The 21,287-nt window shown below is 47.0% G+C and overlaps 2 protein-coding genes across 17 annotated transcripts in view; both read right to left on the reverse strand.

Moving 5' to 3' along the window:
* Positions 1–8,601: 8,601 nt before the first annotated feature.
* On the reverse strand, positions 8,602–13,337 carry LOC117641016 (probable endochitinase). The gene is made up of 5 exons (XM_034378109.1): positions 13,172–13,337; positions 11,791–12,040; positions 11,351–11,555; positions 9,103–9,333; positions 8,602–8,662 (listed from the first exon to the last, which is right to left on the reverse strand). Exons 1-5 carry the CDS (start codon positions 13,214–13,216, stop codon positions 8,602–8,604), a joined length of 792 nt encoding a protein of 263 aa, XP_034234000.1. The 5' UTR covers positions 13,217–13,337.
* Positions 13,338–16,508: 3,171 nt separating this feature from the next.
* The window catches only part of LOC117641867 (chaperone protein DnaK 2-like), a 28,251-nt gene continuing 23,472 nt past the window's right edge, over positions 16,509–21,287 (reverse strand). For 14 of the 16 annotated variants that reach the window (XM_034379578.1, XM_034379589.1, XM_034379586.1 and 11 more), the window contains 3 exons: positions 20,362–20,507; positions 19,082–19,269; positions 16,509–18,035 (listed from right to left, as the gene is read on the reverse strand). In XM_034379578.1, the coding sequence (XP_034235469.1) occupies positions 16,886–18,035; positions 19,082–19,269; positions 20,362–20,507 (1,484 nt within the window). In that variant the 3' untranslated portion in view covers positions 16,509–16,885. Of the gene's footprint in view, positions 18,036–19,081; positions 19,270–20,321; positions 20,508–21,287 lie in introns of all 16 variants that reach the window. The other 2 variants (XM_034379591.1, XM_034379592.1) reach the window with 2 other exon arrangements.

A 21,287-nucleotide genomic window follows, 5' to 3' on the forward strand; every position in this document is an offset into this window, starting at 1 on the left:
CTACCTTTTTTGACACCCGAAAAGTGATTTGCACTGAGAAAAGTGCGCTGAATTCAGATCTGTGCTCAGATTTTGAATTGGTCTTTCCGTTCTCTCACATTAAGGAACGCAAAATAGCTATTTCCAGGAAAAGCGAAAATTTCCATCCTTCTTTCATAGCGTTATTTTGACCTATTTTTTACTTTCCTATGGCAAAATGACCGATCATTTACTCAGCCTCTGACACTAAACATACCCTACGCCACGTGAAATTTTATGAGGATTCCAAATATGCGCACGGATTTCACCTATCTCTCTTGGAACCTGAGATATAGCGTGAACAAAACACCTCTGCATGCCTATTTCGGCAATAGAGTTTCCACCCGCTGGCTCGGCGCTGTGCTCGCCGCGTCGCTCGCCGTGTTAGGCCCCTGTGCTCGCCGCGTCGCTCGGTGTAAGGCTACAGTGCTCGGCGCTGCGCTCGGCGCTGTGCTCGCCACGTCGCTCGCCGTGTTAGGCCCCAGTGCTCGGCGCTGCGCTCGCCGCAACGCTCGCCATGTTAGCCCCTTTTGCTCGCCGCGTCGCTCGCCGTGTTAGGCCCCTGTGCTCGCCGCGTCGCTCGCCGTAAGCCCTTGTGCTCGCCACGTCGCTCGCCGTGTTAGGCCCCAGTGCTCGGCGCTTCGCTCGCCGCAACGCTCGCCATGTTAGCCCCTTTTGCTCGCCGCGTCGCTCGCCGTGTTAGGCCCCAGTGCGGTGCGCTGTGCTCGGCGCGCTGCGCGCCTCGGAAGGCGCAGGCCCCAGAGGCTGGACTTTAACTAAATTTGTTTGGCTAGCCCGGCTGCCCGCTTGGTCACTGACCGCAGACCTCTGCACGGCGACTTTAGTCATCTCGCAGAATTTTGAAAAGGCACTGTCGTAGACGGGCTATGCTGACCCTCGCCTGCCCCCGCCCGTGCCCCTCCTGGCCGCCTGCATGCAGCCCTCTGCTTTGTCTCTGCGCCGGGCCCCCTGCCGGACCCCCGCCCCCGCCTCATTCACGCGCCGGAGCCGATGAGTCGAAGGGTCGGCAGCGTGACAGGCCGATTTATAGGCCCCAGACCCCGGCAGTTAAATTTTTGAACGGATTATTTTAGAGTTTTAGGATTTGGCGAATGGGGCCCAGCGCATGATTCCGGTGTCAGGCAACTCAAAAATAAAGTTCTAGGACCATTTTGACCTTAGCTTTCCAGAACTAGCCCCGCCACCGGACATGATTTCGTTCGGGAAAGCCCAGGTCAAAATGGTCGCTAGAACTAGAATCTTTAGTCGCCTGACACCGCAATGGCTCGTTGAATCCATCTGAGCAAGTTTCACAACTCTAAAATGAACCGCTGGAAAATTTAACCATTTAGGCACGGGGCCATAAATTGACCTGTCACGGTGCCGATCCTTGGGCGAGGGTGGCGGGCCAGGCTGTGCCCAGGCAGTCCCTATTCAGTGAAACAAAGTCGGCGACATGTGCGGGGTCTGGGGCCGGTACAGCTCGTCGACAGATACACTGCACTTCCTCTCTCCGGAATCGCCGAAAGTCGCCGCGCAGAGGTCTGCGGTCTACCGGGTTTTGGCCTCTAATTTTGATCGCACAGGAACGGGGAACGAGGAATCGGAGTAAAATTGCGACAGGATTGTTACAGCGCGGCATTACTTTCCGAGCGCTACAGGGCCGTAACACTACGCTGAGCGACGCTGAGCACTACAATGCAAATTACATGGAAAGACTTCGCGCCAAAATGTGGTGAGACACAAAGTCTCGCCAAGTTTTGGTCGGACAGAAATGTCTCGCCACAAAATGGCTAGACTTTTCTGACTAAGGCGCTAATGAGCTTCCATGCGGCGCAACGTTGTTCGGGCCTGTATACCGCAATCAGACAAAAAAGTCTCGCCATTTTTTGGCGAGACTTCATGTGGCCTTGAATTTGTAGTGTACGCCGCGTGCTGGGCTTGGGCGTTACGGAGCCGCGAGAGCGAAAACGGGTCGCGAAAACCCTGCTATGGGCGTAAAACCTTCGTACACGCATGCCGCATCCAGCAGGGTTTTCGTGACGTCATAGCGTGACGTATTTTATGGACGCTCCCTTTCCGTCTCGACCAACCAACCACTAAGTACACCTGGAGCTCCAAGCTGGCATTGCGTGCATAGCCGTCTACCTTTCTATTCCCGTTCTGCCACTGCACTGCGATTGACCAGGGCACCAACCTTTACCCCAAGTGTTTACACAATAGCCGAGGAGATAGGCAACCCAATCGACATCACAGCGTGGGGTTCTGACTGGGCACGCACCCTGCGTCGGCGGCACCGCTCCCCTCCCAACCCAGCGTGGCCGCCGTGGCGTGGCCAGTCTACCCCCTCCACCAAGTTTAGGGCAAGTGACAATTCGGCTATGTGAGCATTAGGGCAAGTGAAACAGAAAAGACATCGAAACGAATCCATGGTGTTTTAGGCTCAGTGACAATTAGGGTGAGTGAAAATTCGGGTAAATGTCACAATATTCCTTTACTTGCGCATTCGGCCAAGTGAACTTTAGGGCGCGTGAAAATTAGGCTTAGTGCAACAAAATTCCTTTCCGAAGAAACTATTGGTTTTAGGGTAAGTGAAAATTCGGCCGAGTGAGGATTAGGGTACGTGAGCGTTATGGCTTGTGAGTTTTAGGCCAAGTGAAAGCTACTCGTGCAAGCGGGCAGTTTTGTTTTTTTTTTGAACGGGCTCCATGCGGCATGGGTAGCTTTGTTCAGATACCCCTTTTTGACCGCACTTGGGGCTGACATAGGTCTAACACTACGACCGAACAAACGTGCATAATCGTACTCCTTCTAGTCCAGGACATGTAAATGGACTGCAGTGTGGTAGTCTGAAGAACTGTCATAAGCAGGCCTTTAATAGGGAACACGAACGTCCGAGGATATCATTCTGAGTACTTCTTTTTCCGCAGGTTAGGCTAGACCGTTCAAACATCGAAGTCAATGTTACTCAATTGCGTTATTTTGGGCACTGCGCGCACACGATTTAAGTCATGCCGTTGAGTGTTTCGACCTGATTTTTTATTAAATGTTTCACCTCCAAGGGCCGAACGACAACCGGGAGAGGAAGTGGCCGAAAATAATGGTTTAAATGTTTGCATTTGAATACTTTATTTGTAACACATTCCGTGGGGCACCATGACCAACCCGTTGGGCACCACGACCATGCTATTCATTTGCCCAAGAAGTGTACTTTTTACCAGTCGCCTCAGCCACAAAAACCTCCAAAAACGATCAAAGCTTCATCCGAGGCTTGAAAATGGGCGGTTGAGAACCGTTAACTCTCCAAGTCTTCCACATATTCAAAGCTAAGACATGTGTTTAAGTTTTTTTTTCTTTCAAAGACAAACCTGAATTCACAAGCTCATTTCAATATGGTCGATTAAAAAAAAATTATCGCGTTCACTATACTGTTATTAAGTAACCTTACAGCTGTTTCTGATCACGCCGTTGCTGTTTCTGTGCAGAGTAGCCTCGGATGCCTTCCAGCGCCTATGTTCACGGTTTTGGGCACATCAAGAGCTGCACGCTTATCATCTTACGTTGGTTTTCGTGCGTAATACGATGATTTTCCATCGTAAGGTACGACCAATTTCCAACCTGCATAATACGCACGAATGTCAACGTAAGGTACGCAGGATTTGCAACGTAATACGCATGTTTTCAACGTATTACGCACGTTGTCAACGTAAGGTACGTTGGTTGCGATTGTAGTACGATGACATTTCAGCGTAATACGCATGTTTTGTTTTCAGCGTATGTTACGTTCGCGTTACCATCGTAGATGATAAGTGTGTGCAGATTCAGAGCCTTTCTTAATCTTACTTGCACTGTTAAAAATGAATGAAATTTAATGACATTTCTGACATTATTTTTCATTAAACGTCATTATTTTTCATTGGGACATTCCAGGTGAAGTCAACCAGGCCTTAGCCACCATGGGCTCCGATCCGGATCTCGTTTTCAGGGTTTGTTACCCCTATGGTCCCATGAAATAATCGGTACTTGGTTTGGGGTCCGGCCCCCCAGGGGCTGGGCTATGGCCAATTTACTTTTTTGCTAAATATCGGAACAACGCAACTTTGGAGGGCAATATCTCAGCAACCATTGGTCGTAGGTCAAATCCGAGACCAGATTTGGAAAGAGGATGAAAAACTGAATCTTTTTTAGTCTTTGAAGTTTTTACGTCCAAAAACTTTTTATAACTTTAAAACTTTAGTGAAGTTTTCAAATTAGCGCCATTTCCTAGATCCTCAACCGATTTTGACCAATCTGGGCTTAAAAGATAGCTTAAACCCTTCCCTAAACGAAAATGTTAACCAAAAAATGTGTTCGGCTTCGTTCCCGAGAACGAGCCATTTTCGTGAACCCCTGCAACCACGTATTTCACCAAATTGTAGTGACGGCCGCACTCGATACCACACTGGACGCTCTCTTAGATGTTTTCGGCTCAAAGCAAGTCTCCGGGTTGCTTTTCTGAGGTCAGAGGACCCAAGCGCCTGTCAGGTAGGCCAACAACCAGCAGACCTGCAACGCACTAGTGACGACAGGGTGGCCTACACTACAAAATCAAAAGTGTGCTTGGTACACAGCTGTGGGAGTATGCTTGGAAGCATACATCTGTAGGAGTGTGCTTGTCAAGCATACATCTATAGAAGTGTACTTGGGCAAGCATGCACCTCATGCACCTATAGCTGTGTACTTGGGCAAGCATGCATCTATGGCTGTGTGCTTTTAAATGGGTGAGAGGAATGCATGCCTCTCCAAGGACACAGTTACAGATGCATGCTTGCCCAAGTACACATCTATAGATGTATGCTTACCCAAGCATACTCCTATAGCTGTGTGCTTACAAGTATACTCCCACAGCTGTGTACTAAGCACACATCTGATCTTGCAGTGTACCTTGCCCCTGCAGTGGGACAGGCAGCGCGCTCTGGGCGATCGGACCAGTACTACACACTCAACATCTTACGACCGTTTTTACGTATTACGATGGTTTTTCATCGTAAGGTGCGCATCACTCGTGTAAATGTTATCACAATGTCAAAAACCTGTCTGAAAACCTGATCAAAATTCGCGCACCTCTGAAAGCTGAAAACATCTCCTGACATTCTGTAGAACTCACACCATCAATATCAGAGTAAGTTTTCAGAATTTCAGCTTTCAGAGGTGCGCGAATTTTGATCAGGATTTCAGACATGTTTCTGACATTCTGATAAAATTTACACGAGTGATAAATTTGCACATACGTAATATGCTTAATTTTTCATCGTATTACGCTTGAATTTCATCGTATTACGCATGTATATCATCGTATTACGCATGTATATCATCGTATTACGCATGAATTTTATTGTAGTACGTATGTTCTCATTTCAACGTATGTTACAATGGCCCTTTCATCATAAGAATCTGAGGGTGTACACCCCGCCACCTCGCCGTGATATCCACACGTGGGGTGGGTGTTGTTGTTAGTTACTGTTGCACGACGCCAGGGTAAGGGATGTTTCAGGCGCTTCAGTCAGCAATCGGGTAAAAATACATGTTTGAGTTTTCTTTGTCAGTCCCAGCAGATTTGACAGCACGCTTCAACGGCATTTAAGAAAAAGGTAGGTTTACGCCAGACCGCGTCTTGTCGTAACAGGCTTCGCGATGTCTCGCTGCCTGTTCCTCCAATCCGCGCCTGGCGTACCTACCTTGGCCTGCGGCGCTAGCCTGCCTTCGGCAGGCAATGGCTTGTCCATCGTCGGTTACTTCTAGCTTGATGCATGCTGGGGAGCTCCGCCCCCCAGACCCCCCTTTATTCTAGATCTCTTGTACCTTTTTAACTTGTCAGGGCTGGGGGGGGCCTTCTTTAAGACAGAAGTGATCTGCCTGCAGAAAACTCGATTTTTCGCCGTTTTTTAGGTGTTTTTCGGCTATAAAAACTGAACCACTTGAGCTAGGATAGTGAAATTTCGCGTGTGCCGAGCCAAGGACATGCCCAAAAAGTGTGCAAAATCTCACCGAGATCGGCCCAGCCGTTCAGGAGGAGTAGTGCGGACACACAGACGGACAGACAGACAGACAGGAAAAACTTTTCAACCCCAATGGAGTAACAGGCTTCGCTATCGCTCAGCCAATTAATCTGAAGCATACCATAGTCAATGACATTGAAGATAAAGGTTAGAAGTGTTAAAGAAGATACTTTTATTTACCTGGTCAAGGAAAGTATCTTTTTGGTATGCCTTCAGATTAATGCCAAAATGCCGTTAAAGCGTGGCTGTCAAGTCTGCGGGAAAGCATAAAGAAAAGTATCTCGTTTAACTACAGCTTAATCATCTTTAACACTACTAACCTCTATCTTCAATGTTATTTACTATGGTATGCCTTCAGATTAATCCTAAAATGCCCTGGAAGCGTGCTGTCAAATCTGCTGGGACTGACGTCAGAAACCTCAAACATGTTTTTGTACCCAAATGCTGACTGAAACGCCTGAAACATCCCTTACCCTGCCGTGCAACAATCACTAACAACAACAACACCCACCCCCACGTGTAGATATCACGGCGAGGTGCACTGTGGGAAAAAATCACAGTAAATCCTGTAGTGATAAGTACAGCTGTCACTGTAGATCAGAGTACAGGATTTACTGTACCTTTTTTACAGGATCCACTGTACTTTGTACGGGATTTACTGTACCACAGGAGTGGAGTACGGAATATACTGTACAAGGTACAGTAAATACTGTAGCCAGGCACAGTAAATACTGTAGCCAGGCACAGTAAATCCTGTGTTCTGAACTACAGTAAATCCCGGCAAAAAAATTAACGGGATTCACCGTGGTTTTTTCGCACAGTGTGGCGGGGGTAGGCCACCCTGTTGTCACTAGTGCGTTGCAGGTCTGATGGTTGTTGGCCTACCTGACAGGCGCTTGGGTCCTCTGACCTCAGAAAAGCAACCCGGAGACTTGCTTTGAGCCGAAAACATCTAAGAGAGCGTCCAGTGTGGTATCGAGTGCGGCCGTCACTACAATTTGGTGAAATACGTGGTTGCAGGGGTTCACGAAAATGGCTCGTTCTCGGGAACGAAGCCGAACACATTTTTTGGTTAACATTTTCGTTTAGGGAAGGGTTTAAGCTATCTTTTAAGCCCAGATTGGTCAAAATCGGTTGAGGATCTAGGAAATGGCGCTAATTTGAAAACTTCACTAAAGTTTTAAAGTTATAAAAAGTTTTTGGACGTAAAAACTTCAAAGACAAAAAAGATTCAGTTTTTCATCCTCTTTCCAAATCTGGTCTCGAATTTGACCTCCGACCAATGGTTGCTGAGATATTGCCCTCCAAAGTTGCGTTGTTCCGATATTTAGCAAAAAAGTAAATTGGCCATAGCCCAGCCCCTGGGAGGCCGGACCCCAAACCAAGTACCGATTATTTCATGGGACCATAGGGGTAACAAACCCTGAAAACGAGAACCGGATCGGAGCCCATGGTGGCTAAGGCCTGGTTGACTTCACCTGGAATGTCCCTGTAATGAAAATTTCATTACCTCGGTCATAAATTTTAATGACATTAGCCATGTAATGGAAGTTTCATTACATTATGCACCTTGTCATGAAATTTTCATTACGTGTCATTAAATTTTTCAAAAGTATTAAAGCATGAGTGAAATTTTTTGGATTTCTCCAGGATCGAAGTTAAGCTAATTTAGTCTTCTATTGGCTGCCAACATCAATTTTTCTCCTACAGTCGTCCATTACGGCGTCATATGCCAAACCTGTCATTCGCAAGTCTGCCGCTAGGTGTCGCATGGTACACGGGGATCACTCTCAACTCTGTATTTCGTATTAAAAAATTAAAATGTGAGGAGATATTCTGAAATGTATCCGTGGTTCATGCGAAGTGCTGGATTTTCTAACTCATGGCGAAGAGTTTGGGGGAATGGAGCGATATTTGAAGTGACCAAATAGGTTTGTCTGATGTTGCTCGAAGGCGGCTACGGGCTGCCGTTTGGTAGGGTCAGCACCCGATCTTTCTCACTCAGGCAGCTAAACTGCCTCAGACCAGAGCCGTCCTGGGTCTCTCAATTTTTACCTCTTCTCTGCATTCAGAGTCGTTGTGAATTCACTCTGTGTCAACTTGAAACAAAAAGTTGTGTAATTTGCGTCAACTTTGATCATTTTCATTACGTTTTTGTCATTAAAATTTTCACTACATTCGTTCATTACACTGTAGTGAAAATTTTAATAACATATGTGTAATGAAAACTTTAATTACATTGTAATGATTATAGCTTCACTACCATGTAATGAAAATGTAATGAAATTTTTTTAACAGTGCATGTGGTTCACGATCCGTGAGGAAACTGGGACAGTTGTTCGACCCTTATCCATATTCTGGAGCAAAACGCGAACTTTTAGACGAAAATGAATCAAATATGTATGGTCATGGATCCCCAAAATGCAATTTACGACTCTAAGGCTCCCTGAGCATGCAACAAACTACATAGAATCAAATGTGAGGTTGAATATTTTGACGGACTGCCGACATTTGGAGAAAAACCCAAGACATAGAACATATCTCTTCAGATGCGGTAGTGAGAAAAAATATCCCAGACTTTGAATATACCCAAGTTACCCAAAATGCTGAAACAAAAATTTTGATGAGCGCCTGTGCGAGGGGGTATGTACTCACTAGGAATCGATGACCCGACTATTACGCGAGTGATTTCGCCCTCGATTTCGGCTATTGCGCGCACTATTTCGCGCGCCATTCCTGACAGAGTGACGCGACTATCACGCGAGTGCGTGCAAACCCCTCACGCGAGTGCGTGCAAACCCCCCTCGCTCTTGTGGTTTTACTCAAAGTAAGAGGGTCGGGGTGTAGTTCAAATAAGTAAGGAACCGAAACTTTCGAGAGTCCTGCCAGACCGTCGATTTTGTACCAAAACAGAATGGTCATGGATCACCACCCTCCCTTACTGGTGGCGGCGCCGACGCAGCGCTGCGAGGCGGCGTGGAAGGCGGTGCCCGGCGGGCAGGTGGCGGGCACGGGGCTGCCGAAGCCGCCGGCCGTCCGCACGCACTCGAAGTAGCCCTGCGGCCTGGAGGCGTCGGGCAGGCGGCCCTCGCGCAGGCAGGCCAGGCTGCACACGCCGTCCGGCGAGATGGCGCTGTCGGCGCCGCAGTCCGCCACGTAGGCGTGCTCGGGCCGCTCGTCCACGCACAGGAAGAAGACGCTCGCGCCGCCCGGCCACCGCTGGTACACCAGCAAGGTGCTGCTGTTGCACACGGCCGGGGCGCACACCGCCTCCGCGCTGCGGGCATCGCGGGGAAGGCGACAAATCACTCTGGATGTCTCATGAAATCCCAGCTAGGGTCACTTCGGGTAATAGGGTACTTTCGTAGATCCCTGAACCGGAAGCACACAGACGCCATGTTGGTGGAAGTAGATCCAAACTTGACATGGGAAAGAGACGTTCGTCAAAGGTATCGGCCACACTTGAACATAAACAGTCGTTTGATACTTGTTTGCAGTGCATATGTGTTTCGCGAGCAATATTTGTACAGCTCGGCTATAGTTTTGGATCCGAAGAGAGGTTAGTTTCCGGCCAATTTGGCGTCTGCAGGTCTGCTTGCTTCCGGTTCAGCATTCTACGAAAGTACCCTATTAGGGGGACACGGGGCCGACTCTTAGTCAAGAATCGAGATTTTAGAACTTGTGCCGTAGCAAATGCTATTTTCTCAATAAAAACATCACATTTGGTATGTCATGCGTTCAAAAATGGCAATCCTTGACTAAGAATCAGCTGTCTCATTTTTAACCCCGTGTCCAATAATTACCCCAACTGACCCTATGTTACAGTGAATTCGGCGCAACGGTGGAAGCACCATCAATATGTCTTCATAATACGATTCTTTTTGGCATTTGCATTGTACGATACAAAGAAAATCCTTCGTAATACGTGGAAAAACTACCTTCACTGAGAATGAAAGAGTCACCACCATCGCCCTTTCATTGGGTAACGCACGCACCGTTGCCCAAATTTGGGTGACAAGCCCGTGGTGACCAAATTTTGGGCAGTCATAAAATCATCGCCCAAATTTGGGTAACGTCGTCGGCGACGCCGTAAGGACCCCGATGACGCTCTTCCGGGGCCACCACGATGACCCAATGTGGCGTTGAGGCCTCCGATCATCGTGGTGGCCCCGGAAGGACGTCATCCCGGGAACCTCACGGCGTCGTCGACGGACGGCGTTACCCAAATTTGGGCGACCAAACGCCTGTTACCAAATTTGGGGTGATGGATTTTTCGTCACCAAAATTTGGGCAACGAAGTTCCATCACCCATTTAAAGGGTGATGGTGGTGACCAATTCATTCTCAGTGTTCGTACTATGCTTACGCCATTTCCTTCGTATTATGGATAATGTAGCCCTACTTATTCGTACGGCAGAGAGAGTGAATGATCCGTGAAGCGGAGGAAGGGGATAACTCCATTTTCTTACTGTTTTCAGCACTGTGGCAAAAAGCTACGGAAAATTCTGTAAACAGCTTGTGGTAATTCTCCGTAGCCCTCTTATCAATATTCTCCGTAGGCTCTTACAGTATTTTCCGTAGGACCGCACAGTATTCTCCGTAGGACCTTACAGTGATCTCCGTAGGACTATACAGTCTTCCAGGCCATACGGAGAAGACTGTGCGGACTTACAGAGAAAACTGTACGGCCTTACGGAGAATAACTGTAAGAGCCTACGGAGAATATTGATAAGAGGGCTACGGAGAATCCTGGCAAAAAAATTAACAGAATTTTCCGTACCTTTTTGCCACAGTGAGGAGAAACGTACAACTATTTGCAGGGAGAACCAAAACTAAACAAATGAATGTCGCAAATACATACTTTTCAACAAAGCATAAGATATAATTGAAAATTTTCGAAAAAGTAAAATCACGTGGTAAGTGGTTTCTGTGACTTAAATATTCACGTTACAATGGACTATGGGCCCATATCCACTCAGCTCTCCAAAATGAGGGGGAATTGGGAGAGTGGACCTGAGGTCTGCGCAGAGTCTATTGCTTTGACACATCTTTAGATTCATCTTTTTTCCAACTAGTGCTCTGAAAATGAAGTTCTTGATATGTACGTGACATATTAACAATTATATCTATAAAACGATCAAAATTAGCGCAAGAGAAGATAGTACATCCAACGTCTGTTTAAAATACTTTACCAGCAAGAGAGGAAAAGGCAATAGGAGGCTGAGCGAGCGTGAACTTGCCCTATGCAGTTGAATTAGTAGTGTGCCAGGGCCAGGACCTTGGACAGAGCCGTACCTGGGCACGCAGAGGGCCTTCTCGTGGCTGTAGACCGTGCCGGGGTACGCGCTGCAGTCGTACTCGTAGGCGAGGCCGTCGGCGCACAGGTAGTACTTGGCGCAGTCGGAGGGCGACGGGAAGTAGCCGTTGCCGGTGCAGGTGAAGGCGGGGTCGGCGGCCGGCGGCGCGCTGCAGCCGCTGTCCTGGATGCAACGGGAAATCACTGTGAGTTTCGGTGTACAAATCCAATGAATTTCAGTCGAATTTCGATGACAATTAATCAAAATTCGATGAATTTCAGTCAAAATTCGGCGAATTTCAGTGAAAATTCGATGAGTTTCGGTCGAAATTCGATAAATTTCGGCCGGAATTCGATGAATTTCAGTCAAATTTCGATGAATTTTCATGAATTTTAGTAAATTTTCTAAGTTTGATGAATTTTGGTGTACAAATTTGACTGGAGTTATTTCCCCTTGCCTGGATGCTGGCCACGCACGCGCCGCCGGAGCAGTAGGGCGTGGCGGCGGGGCAGGCCAGCGACTGCAGGGGCACCAGCACGGTGCCGATGGTGGCGCACACCAGCAGCGTGCTGCAGTCGGTGCAGCGGCGGGTCTGGCCCCGGCAGTCGTCCCTCGGGGCGGCGGCCGACAGGGGCTGCCCGTTGCGCCGCAGCGTGCGGGGCGCGGCGGTGATGGCGCCCTCCACCACCTGCAGAGCGAGCTGGCCGTCAACGAGGCCTCGTCGGAAACGAGACAAAAGCACTGGTGCGAAACTAAAGCGTCTACGCTTCGTTCAAGCATACAACTACCTTTTGACCTGCGCCCTCACAGTGAAAACTCTACGAAGAATCGCTTCGGAATACGAAGAAAATGAAGGCATTGTAAAATCTACGAATTCATGCTTCGTATTGTGAAGCAAAATCCTTCGTAACCCGAGGCGTTTCTTCATAATACGAAGCAATTCTACAAAGCCTTCATTTTCTTCGTAGTTACAAAGCAAACGCTTAGTAGGCTTTTGAGAGTGCTCCTTGAATACACTAAATTGTCGTGGGCTTTTTAATGCATAATTATTTATGTAAGCACATGTATGCAGGAAGATGCATTAATGCACACAGTGATGCACACACTGGTAAAACTAAAGCGTAGTTGTACGCTTCATTCAAGCGTACAACTACGCTTCAAGACTGTACGCCCTTCTTCAAGCGTACAACTACGCTTCAAGGCAATTCCCCCATGCATTTAGATAGGAAGAAAGGAGCGCATGAACTCTTGTACGCTTGAAGAAGGGCGTACTGGCTGTACGCTTCACGAAGGGCATAATAGTACGCCTTAGTTTTACCAGTGCATTTTTATACACACCTTACGTACATATCTATGCATGCATATAGCTATGCATAAAAAGTGCAACTGCGTTTTTTTTTTTTGTTTTTTTTTTTTAACCGCAAGAGCTTTGTGTGAAGCGCACACCGACGTTCAGGGGGATCCTTGGTGACACTTGCAAGTAAAGCTTTAAAGAAAAACCCCAAAATTAAAACTTTGGCCATTTTTAAGCGAAGTAGGTGAGTTCTCAAAGAATAAATTTTGTTGTCGGTCAAATATGGCAGTGCAGTGAAGCGTTTTAGCTTATGACACAACTGACCTTTTCTTTTCAAATGATCAAGAATCTCCACTTAACTTTGAGGTTGAAACCCCTCAATCTGAATCTTACCATGCACATTTTAGGCTTCAAACATTTTTTTAAAAAAATGTTCTTGCCCAATTTGGCCTTGTTGTTACCAGGATCCCTCCTGGACCATGGAATGGACCACACCAGCGTGCCCGTAGAGGGAAGCAAACTTACCGCCGCCGCGGCCACGGAGACCAAGAACACGACGGACAGGTTCATGATGGCCTGGGCGCTATCCAACTGGCGGGTCCTACAAAGCGTCCGCTCTTAAAATGCTTCTTATCCCCCGGTCCTCGGTGCTTCGGAGTGATAGTGGAGTGATATATGAGCACTTCAGAAAAAAACTGAGTGAATCCCGTTCTTTTACACTTCGCTTTAACTGTACTTTCGGGCACGGGATACGGTGTGCTCTTCGCGACAGTTCATCCCGGACCCCCCAAAAGAACCTTGTTAACACGTTCGCTGCGATACGAGAACACGCGTTCTCGTATCGGGCGGGCCAAAACTGCGGTACGAGAACATGCCGCCTCGTATTTTGCCAAATTTTTGTTCTGGCCAGAACGAGGAAACGGGCATAGATAGGGAAGTGAGACCAAAAAAATTTTGACCTACAAGGTCTCGTGAAAATTTCGGCTGTTGTTTCCACGTCCTACGACCATTTTCGTACGAGAACGGTGTTCTCGTATCGCATTTTGGCCAAACGGCAGTTACGAGAACGGTGTTCTCGTATCGCAGGATGCGCCTGGGCAAAATTTTCTCCGGCGTCTCGCAATGTTGCCTGTCTTTGGTGCGTTGGCGAAGAATTAATTTTTGGCCATGGCGCTTCCTGCGATACGAGAACGCCGTTCTCGTAACTGCCGTTTGGCTAAAATGCGGTACGAGAACACGCGTTCTCGTACGAAAATGGTCGCAGGACGTCGAAACGAAAACCAAAATTTTCGGAAGACCTAGCAGGTCAAAACAAATTTGGTCGCTCTTTCCTACCTGTTCCTGTTTCCCCGTTTTGGCCAGAAGAGAAATTTGCTCATACGACCACGCGCGTTCTCGTATCGCAGTCTGGGCGCCGCGCACTGGCGGAATGTCCCATACTGCGATACGAGAACACCCGTGGTCGTATTTTTTTTATTCGCTCGTTGGCGTTTTGACCCTATGAGAAGTCGAATGGTATGTGTCCGAGCTTTGTGCGGTCAATAGTTTTCTCTGGGGAGGCCTTCGCAGTCTAGGCTTTTCCGCCCAAAACCCCGTCGCAGCGAATGTGTTAAAGGTAAACCAGTTAGTACATGGATTTATCCCGACGAGACGAACAAAACTCTTGTGTTGGGTTTGGGCTCGAAATGTGTGAGTCACTGATGCTCCAGGTGCACAGTAGACATTGTACAAATTTTTACGAAATGGACGCTTGCGCAAAATTATGTGAGGACACGTGCAAAAATTGTACTACGAGGGACATTCATTTTGTGGAGTGTGACGTACGCGTGCTTCAACCTGGAGCATTGATATGCTCACTCTTCAGTTTGTGGAGTGAGCGAAGGCGAAACCTCTAGCCGGTTTTCGGATTTCGCTAATGTTCCGCTGATGCACTCTAAATGTCTTACGAAGAAATTTCCCATATTACGAAGGAAATGGCGCAAGCATAATACGAAGGTGGTTTTTCTTCGTATTACGAAGGTTTTTCTTTGTATCTTACAATAAAAAAGCTAAAAAGATTCGTATTACGAAGGAATATTGCTTCGTATTATGCTTGCAGCGAATTCACTGTAACATACGAATAATATTGGTCAAATTTCATTGTAAGACATTTAGAGTGTGTACTCTAGAGCGAATGTTGTTCCCACGTCAGCGCTCTTATCGGGAATAGATTATTGTTGATGGTGAGGCGTAAGCGTCCCCGGCGTGCGAAGCGAGTTATTGCACACTAAGATGCCAGTGACTCCACGAGCTTATCGAATTGCTTTTTCCTCTTTCAGGTACTTAAGGGAGAGGACGCATTGCGCTGCTTTTTGACGGAACCTCCGTACTTCTACCACACTTCCCATTTCTCATCGAACTAAGAATAAATTCCCGTGCGCAATTTCAGATAACAGCTTCGGAAGGTGGCAAGTAACGCTTGTAAGACACTGCCAAGACACAGCCACAATATAGGCTCAGTCTCAACAGAGTAAAAGCACGGTAAAAACAGAGCCTGATTTTCCCAGGAAGCCAATGGTTAAGGCATAGGCGATTTCCAGGGAGTTCCGGGGAAAACCAGGAGCCGTTTTTACCATGAGAACTTTGGGGACACATCGAAAACATTTTTGTAGACCCGCTGTGCGGTAGATAGGCCAGGGCACGGCGCATTGGCTTTCTTTTACAATCCCATTTTTCTACTGGGAAATGCTGTGCAGTCATAATTCTCAGTACTATACGACACAAATCTATCATAGTACGGAGAAATTCGATCATAATATGTAATAAGACATTGGACATAAGTTACTGAGAACTACTCTTCACCATAAGCTACTACCTTCGCTGCGCAGTCAAGCTTTTTGTTCGAGTTTCGAAGAAAAAGCTGTGTTTCAATTGGGAGTGTAGTTAGAGCGAACTACATTGACGTTACGGTTGCTGTTACGCGCGTTTACATGCGGCCACGTCCGAAGTGAGGCCTAGTGTTACTGGGGTGAGGACTAAGGAGTCGCTCGCGCATCAACGTAACTGCGACTGATCAGTTCATTGGACTGGCGAGTGCCAAGGTGCTCGTCGTGGCGGCCAGTGCACTGGGGCCTCCGAGGAACCTTCTTTTCGGCAATTTCGACGGTTCCGTGATAGTTCCGAATGATGCGTCTTCTATGGTAACTTGGCAGCGGTTACCAAACCCAAGGTCGGGACCCCACTTGATCCATGAAGCGGAAGGGGATAATTCCATTTTTATCATTTTCCAGGAGAACCAAAAACCTGTTTGCAGCACTGAAAAACCAAACGTGGTCTAGACCGCACCAACTGGTGTGGTCAAATGGATGCCATTTTGACCGCATCAGTTGGTGTGGTCTAGACCACGTTTGGGGCGTTTGGTGTGGTCTAGACCACACCAAACGTGGCCAAACGTGGTCTAGACCGCACCAAACGTGGTCTAGACCACACCAACTGATGTGGTCAAAATGTCATCCATCTGACCACACCAGTGGTGCGGTCTGGACCACGTTTGGTTTTTCAGTGAGGGAAAACTAACGTTGCACTTTTCAAGTACAGAACAAATTACAGATCTTTCCACCCGGGCGAGCATGGCAAGAAACATCTTTAATGATTCGTATGTTGTTACATTTTACTAAGAATTGTTCTTGAAGTGAAATAAATAAATTTTAAATAATGCATTTGTAAGTGTGTACTTTGTGTATTGGGTTTTAGTATTGGCATAACTCATGTTAAATGCCACGTTGTTCCTTTCCGAGGCATGTCTTATCATTTAAGTTACAGGTTTTTTTTTTATGGAAAAAGGAATGGGAGGAGGCAAATTGAAGTTGAAACACTCAACAAGTTATAGGAAAACTTCATCCGTTGACTGTTTTATTCGCACCTTTGAGAAAGAAGGCCTTAAACTTAAACCTAGAACAATTGCAATTTCACTCTCGACACAATAAGACAAAAAAAAAAGCAAATATATTTCATGCAAACAAATTATCATGAACAAGTAAGAATAATTTCAATGAAACTTTGGTGAATGAATCTGAGAGATCGGAACGACATGGGCCACGATGGCAAGTGAGTTGTCTCGACCACAATACGGAAATAACAATTAAAATAGCTAGCTGTGTTTAACAGAAGGATTTGGAATCCACATTCAAGGAACATCAGCACGTTTCTCATCACAATGAAAACTTGTATCAAACCCGGTGACAAAGGAAACTTGCACAATTACGATTGAAAATCGAACGACAGATCCACGCCCTCCGGCGTCCTGGCTGCCACCAGCACGGCGGCCTCCACCTGGTCCGCCCGGGTGCGGGTGGTGCGGCGGGCACCCACCCGGAGCTGCTCGTCGGAGCGGGGACCCATGGGCGGCAGAAGCGGCGCTGTCAGCGCGCGCAGCACGGTCTTGTACAAGGCTGGGTAATCCTTCTCAAACTCCGACCGGTTCACCCTGCTCAAGACGCGCTGCGGAGAGGCCGAAATGGCGCGGGAATGTTGCCTCTTGAACGACACCAATTCTGAAGAGACTTGTTTGCTACTGTGGCCACGAGGGTGGTTATCTTCAGAGACCAAGCATTGTAGGATTTCGTTGCAGAACTTGAAGTCCGTCCTCGCTGCACACACCACAGTGTGCGCGACTTCAATGATGGCTCGCACTAGTGAACGGAGGCTTTCATTCTTTGATGTGACTTTGTCAGCGGCAGTTTTGACTTGAGCCGTGAATGAATTGGATGAGAATGCCCTCTTACAGTCACTGAGACCAGTCCAGTACTCACTGAAGTCCATATCGAAATCCACCACCAACTGTGAAACCTTGTGGATTTCAGAGAACACTTCACCGAATGCAGCCAAACAAACAAGAAAATTAGTCTCTTTCATTAATTGCTTCATGTCCAGCAACACATCGGGGGCACATTGTAAAAGCACTTCCGGAGTACTTGCTAACTTTTCCCGATTCCGCATGAGAAACGCGACGGAAGACGAGTATGTGCGCCAAGGGTGGCTGCAGCAGCATCCATGAAGCCCCACCAAACATGTCTTGCAGCCACGGGCTGGTGTCTGCCGCCAACTGTTCACTTCAGAGAAAAATTTCACTAGCTCGTCGATTTCCGCACGTGAGGACTTGGGGATGGACCGCTCGTAGCAGGCAATGACCACTCTCTCGTCCAGGGGAACAGAGGTGCTGGTCAAAACCACGACATCTTCCCGCGCCCTATCCTTGCAGAGTTTCACGAAGGCTGGACCAAAGGGGCTGCAGTTGCTCGCACTCAGGAACTCCAGGCAGCTTCCCAGATCCAAAGACACACTTCGACACAGCTCTTCGAAACGTGCCCAAGTGTCACGGACGAGTTCGTCTGGGGATCCATTAAAGCTCCTGGACACAGGAAACAGAGGTTAGGTGGAGCTAAAAATACGCAGCACTACACTCTCATCCCAGGAACGTGATATCATGTAAAAATGAATGTGACAAAATGTCACGTTCCTTTGAGCATTGTGTCACGTTCGTTTGGACGCGAATTAGCCATAAATTAGCTTTATACGCGTTGAAACGAACGTGACACAATGCCCAAGTAAACGTGACACGTTGTCACATTCGTTTCAACGTGATGTCACGTTCCTGGAATGAGTGTGTAGAACTTAACAGTAGCACTGACTTAAGAGCAGCAAGAACTGGCTCCGTAAAATGATCCCGCAAGTGGCACTTGCAGGTTAGAACGGGTTTAAACCATTAAACTAGTTAGCTGGGTACTTTTTCTTCAGTTACCAACAGTATAAAGTTTTACAGTAAAGTCGAAGCGACATAAACATTTTGAACATTCGCATGACGTAGTTTTGCAGGTGAGAGTAGTTACGTTCAAATTTGTATATAAATTTTAAAATAACTTAAGAACAATGCGGAAACATAGTCCCTAATTTATCTTAAATTGTAGAAAGCTTTAGACGTCAGTACACACTAAATTCTTTCGTACGCTTTTAGAAAGTGGTTTCACTCGATTTACCGCATGCGCACTTTACGTAGAAAATTTATGTGAGCAATGGAATCCGTGCGATTCTGCCTACCAAAAATTTCACATCACGAACAAAATTGTACTAATAATTTTAGTGTGCACGTCAATAGCTACGGACATAAAAGTGCATACACATGTAGCGTGCACTGAGATTCCAAACGCTATGAGTATAGCACGTATGGTGCAATGCAGCTATCGCACCATACGTGCGATGCCAGTGCGATGCCATAGCCGTATCGCACCTTACGTGCGATGCGTCCCGAAAAGACCCTATGCTAATGCATGGGAATGGGGAGGCATTGCACTTCATGTGCAAATGCTTTTGCATTGCACCAATTGACGCTATACTCATCGCGTTTGGATTCTCAGTGTGCCCACTGTTAGATCATAGGAGAGGGGAGGGAGGTCTCACCTGGCGTCCCGCACCAGCACCGGGAGTTCGACCGCGTCCCCGGAGTCCCGGACAAGGCGCACTGACAGCGACAGAAGGTCGCGCCCGGCCTCGTCCTCGCGGTCCACGATCAGCGCCATGCAGCCCGCCGTGCGCGCTTCTTCTAGCGCCGCCCGTGCCAAGTCGTCGGCCGCAGACTGCACCTTCGTCTGCGCAGAAGAAAACGGGTGCTTAGAGAAGTTGGGAGGGCGACGACACTCTCATTCCAGGAACGTGACATCACGTTGAGCGTTGTGTCACATTCGTTTGGGTGTGAATTGGCCAGAAACCAGCTTGTTCACATTCAAACGTTTGTCACCTACAATTTGGTGTCGTAAACTAATCACACCGGCAAAAAAAAAACAAGAAGGAAAGACATCAAAGAATTGATATCACAAGGGAGGGACTCGTTCTTTACAAAGCTAGATTGATGTGTCAGTCGCTGATCGTTACATGAATTCTCCTCAGACGATTTGTAATTTTGCCTTTTAACGAACGCTTCCGGTTGGTTCTCCTCTCAGGCAGGGAACATCGATGCATCGCGATATCTCGGGATATCGATTCTCGTGCATAATCGAATTTACACTAGAGTCCGTGAGTCCGTGCCAAAAACCTGCTTTTTCCATGACCAAAACCCTCAGAAAGACACATTTATTTTAGAAAACAGTCAAATGAAACTTATTTTTTCATCTCTCATCTCGAACATAAGACATGCAACACCATCAAAAAGAAATTCATTAAGATGACACAGCTTGCAGTTCTGAGACATGTATCATGGTTAGGGTCAAACAATGTTTCGTTATTACCAAATTTCTCAAAATTATCCATTGTCACTTGCAAAAAACCCTCCTAGATTTTTGTTGACCAAAGATCTCGTGTCATTGTTGTTGTACTTTGCGTTTCAGTGGCGTTCAACATCAAAAGATACAGACACGTGAAAAGAGGTTAGTTTCACATAGTGCGCTAAAAACGTCTCTCTTTCATGTTCATTTTCTCAATATTTCTCATTGCAAGTAAAAAAAAACTTCATTTACGATCAAGCGACTGACACTCCATCTTTCATTTGATACCACTCTCATTTTCCCACATGCTGTGAGATCTGAGATGAAAGATGTCCCCCCAAAACTCATTTTTGAACACAATACTCGTTCTCTTCACAAAGAGTTTTGTATGTTAGTGAGTGGTGTGTAAAGAACGAGTAAAAAAAAAAAGGTTTTCGTACTAGAATATGGAGGCAAGCAGGGTCCAATATCCGTGCGTACATGAGGGAGGCGAGTAGATTGCTTCGTCCCGTTGCATGGTTCGGACTGCCCACACCCCGGACGTTCCCGCGGAGTCTCCGCGTTGGACATATGCGCGTTCTCCAGTCCCCTGATGTGGCCATTGGCGCGTTCATGAACTAGTCCTTCTGGAAGGCAAACGGCACGGTAAGGCACACTGTTCAAAAGGCAGTTATGAGTCGCACTCAACAAACCCAACTGTCCACTGCAAAAAAAACTGTTTGGTATGGAAAGTTTGCAGGAACTTAGGAGCAGAAAAAGCACGGACCTTCCATTCCGGTTCGCCGTGGTCTCCGAAAGGATCTCACGTACAGACCTAATTTTACGAACTTTTAATTGTCCACAACTATTGCCATATTTACCAGTGTAATACAAAAGTTTGGGACAATACTTCCATATTGTCCTAAAGTTCTTATAAAGCTGTACCTAATTTATGTACAAATAATTGATCTACTTGGATCAGTGCCCTTATCACACTGACGGTTGTGGCGATACGGTCTGTACTTTGAGAACCTTGCGAGGAATGTGTTCCGATTACGAACTAGTATTCGGTTCGCTGCTTGCGAAGAATTTAACTTGATTAAACGAACTGGTGGACCGGGTGGACCGTAATATGCGACAAATGTGTTGTCAAGGGTTCATTACACGAACTGGTAGTTCACAAATTGCGAAGCACGTGTATGTACGTTGCAAACTACACAGTAATTTGCAAAATAGATGCGTTCTTTGAAATGCGAACGATTCAAATTCTTCGCAAGCTTGCAACACACCTGTGGCAAGATTTTGTACCAAAAATAAACTGCAAAGCCAATTGTAAGTTTGCCTGCCACAAATTTGGCAGGCCGTTTATGGACTGCCAAGATTTGGCAAGCTTCGACCTGAAATCTTCATAAGCTAGCCAAATTAAG

The sequence above is a fragment of the Thrips palmi genome, unplaced genomic scaffold (assembly GCF_012932325.1).
Source record: "Thrips palmi isolate BJ-2018 unplaced genomic scaffold, TpBJ-2018v1 HiC_scaffold_15, whole genome shotgun sequence".
In the NCBI taxonomy this organism is placed as follows: Eukaryota; Metazoa; Arthropoda; class Insecta; order Thysanoptera; family Thripidae; genus Thrips; species Thrips palmi.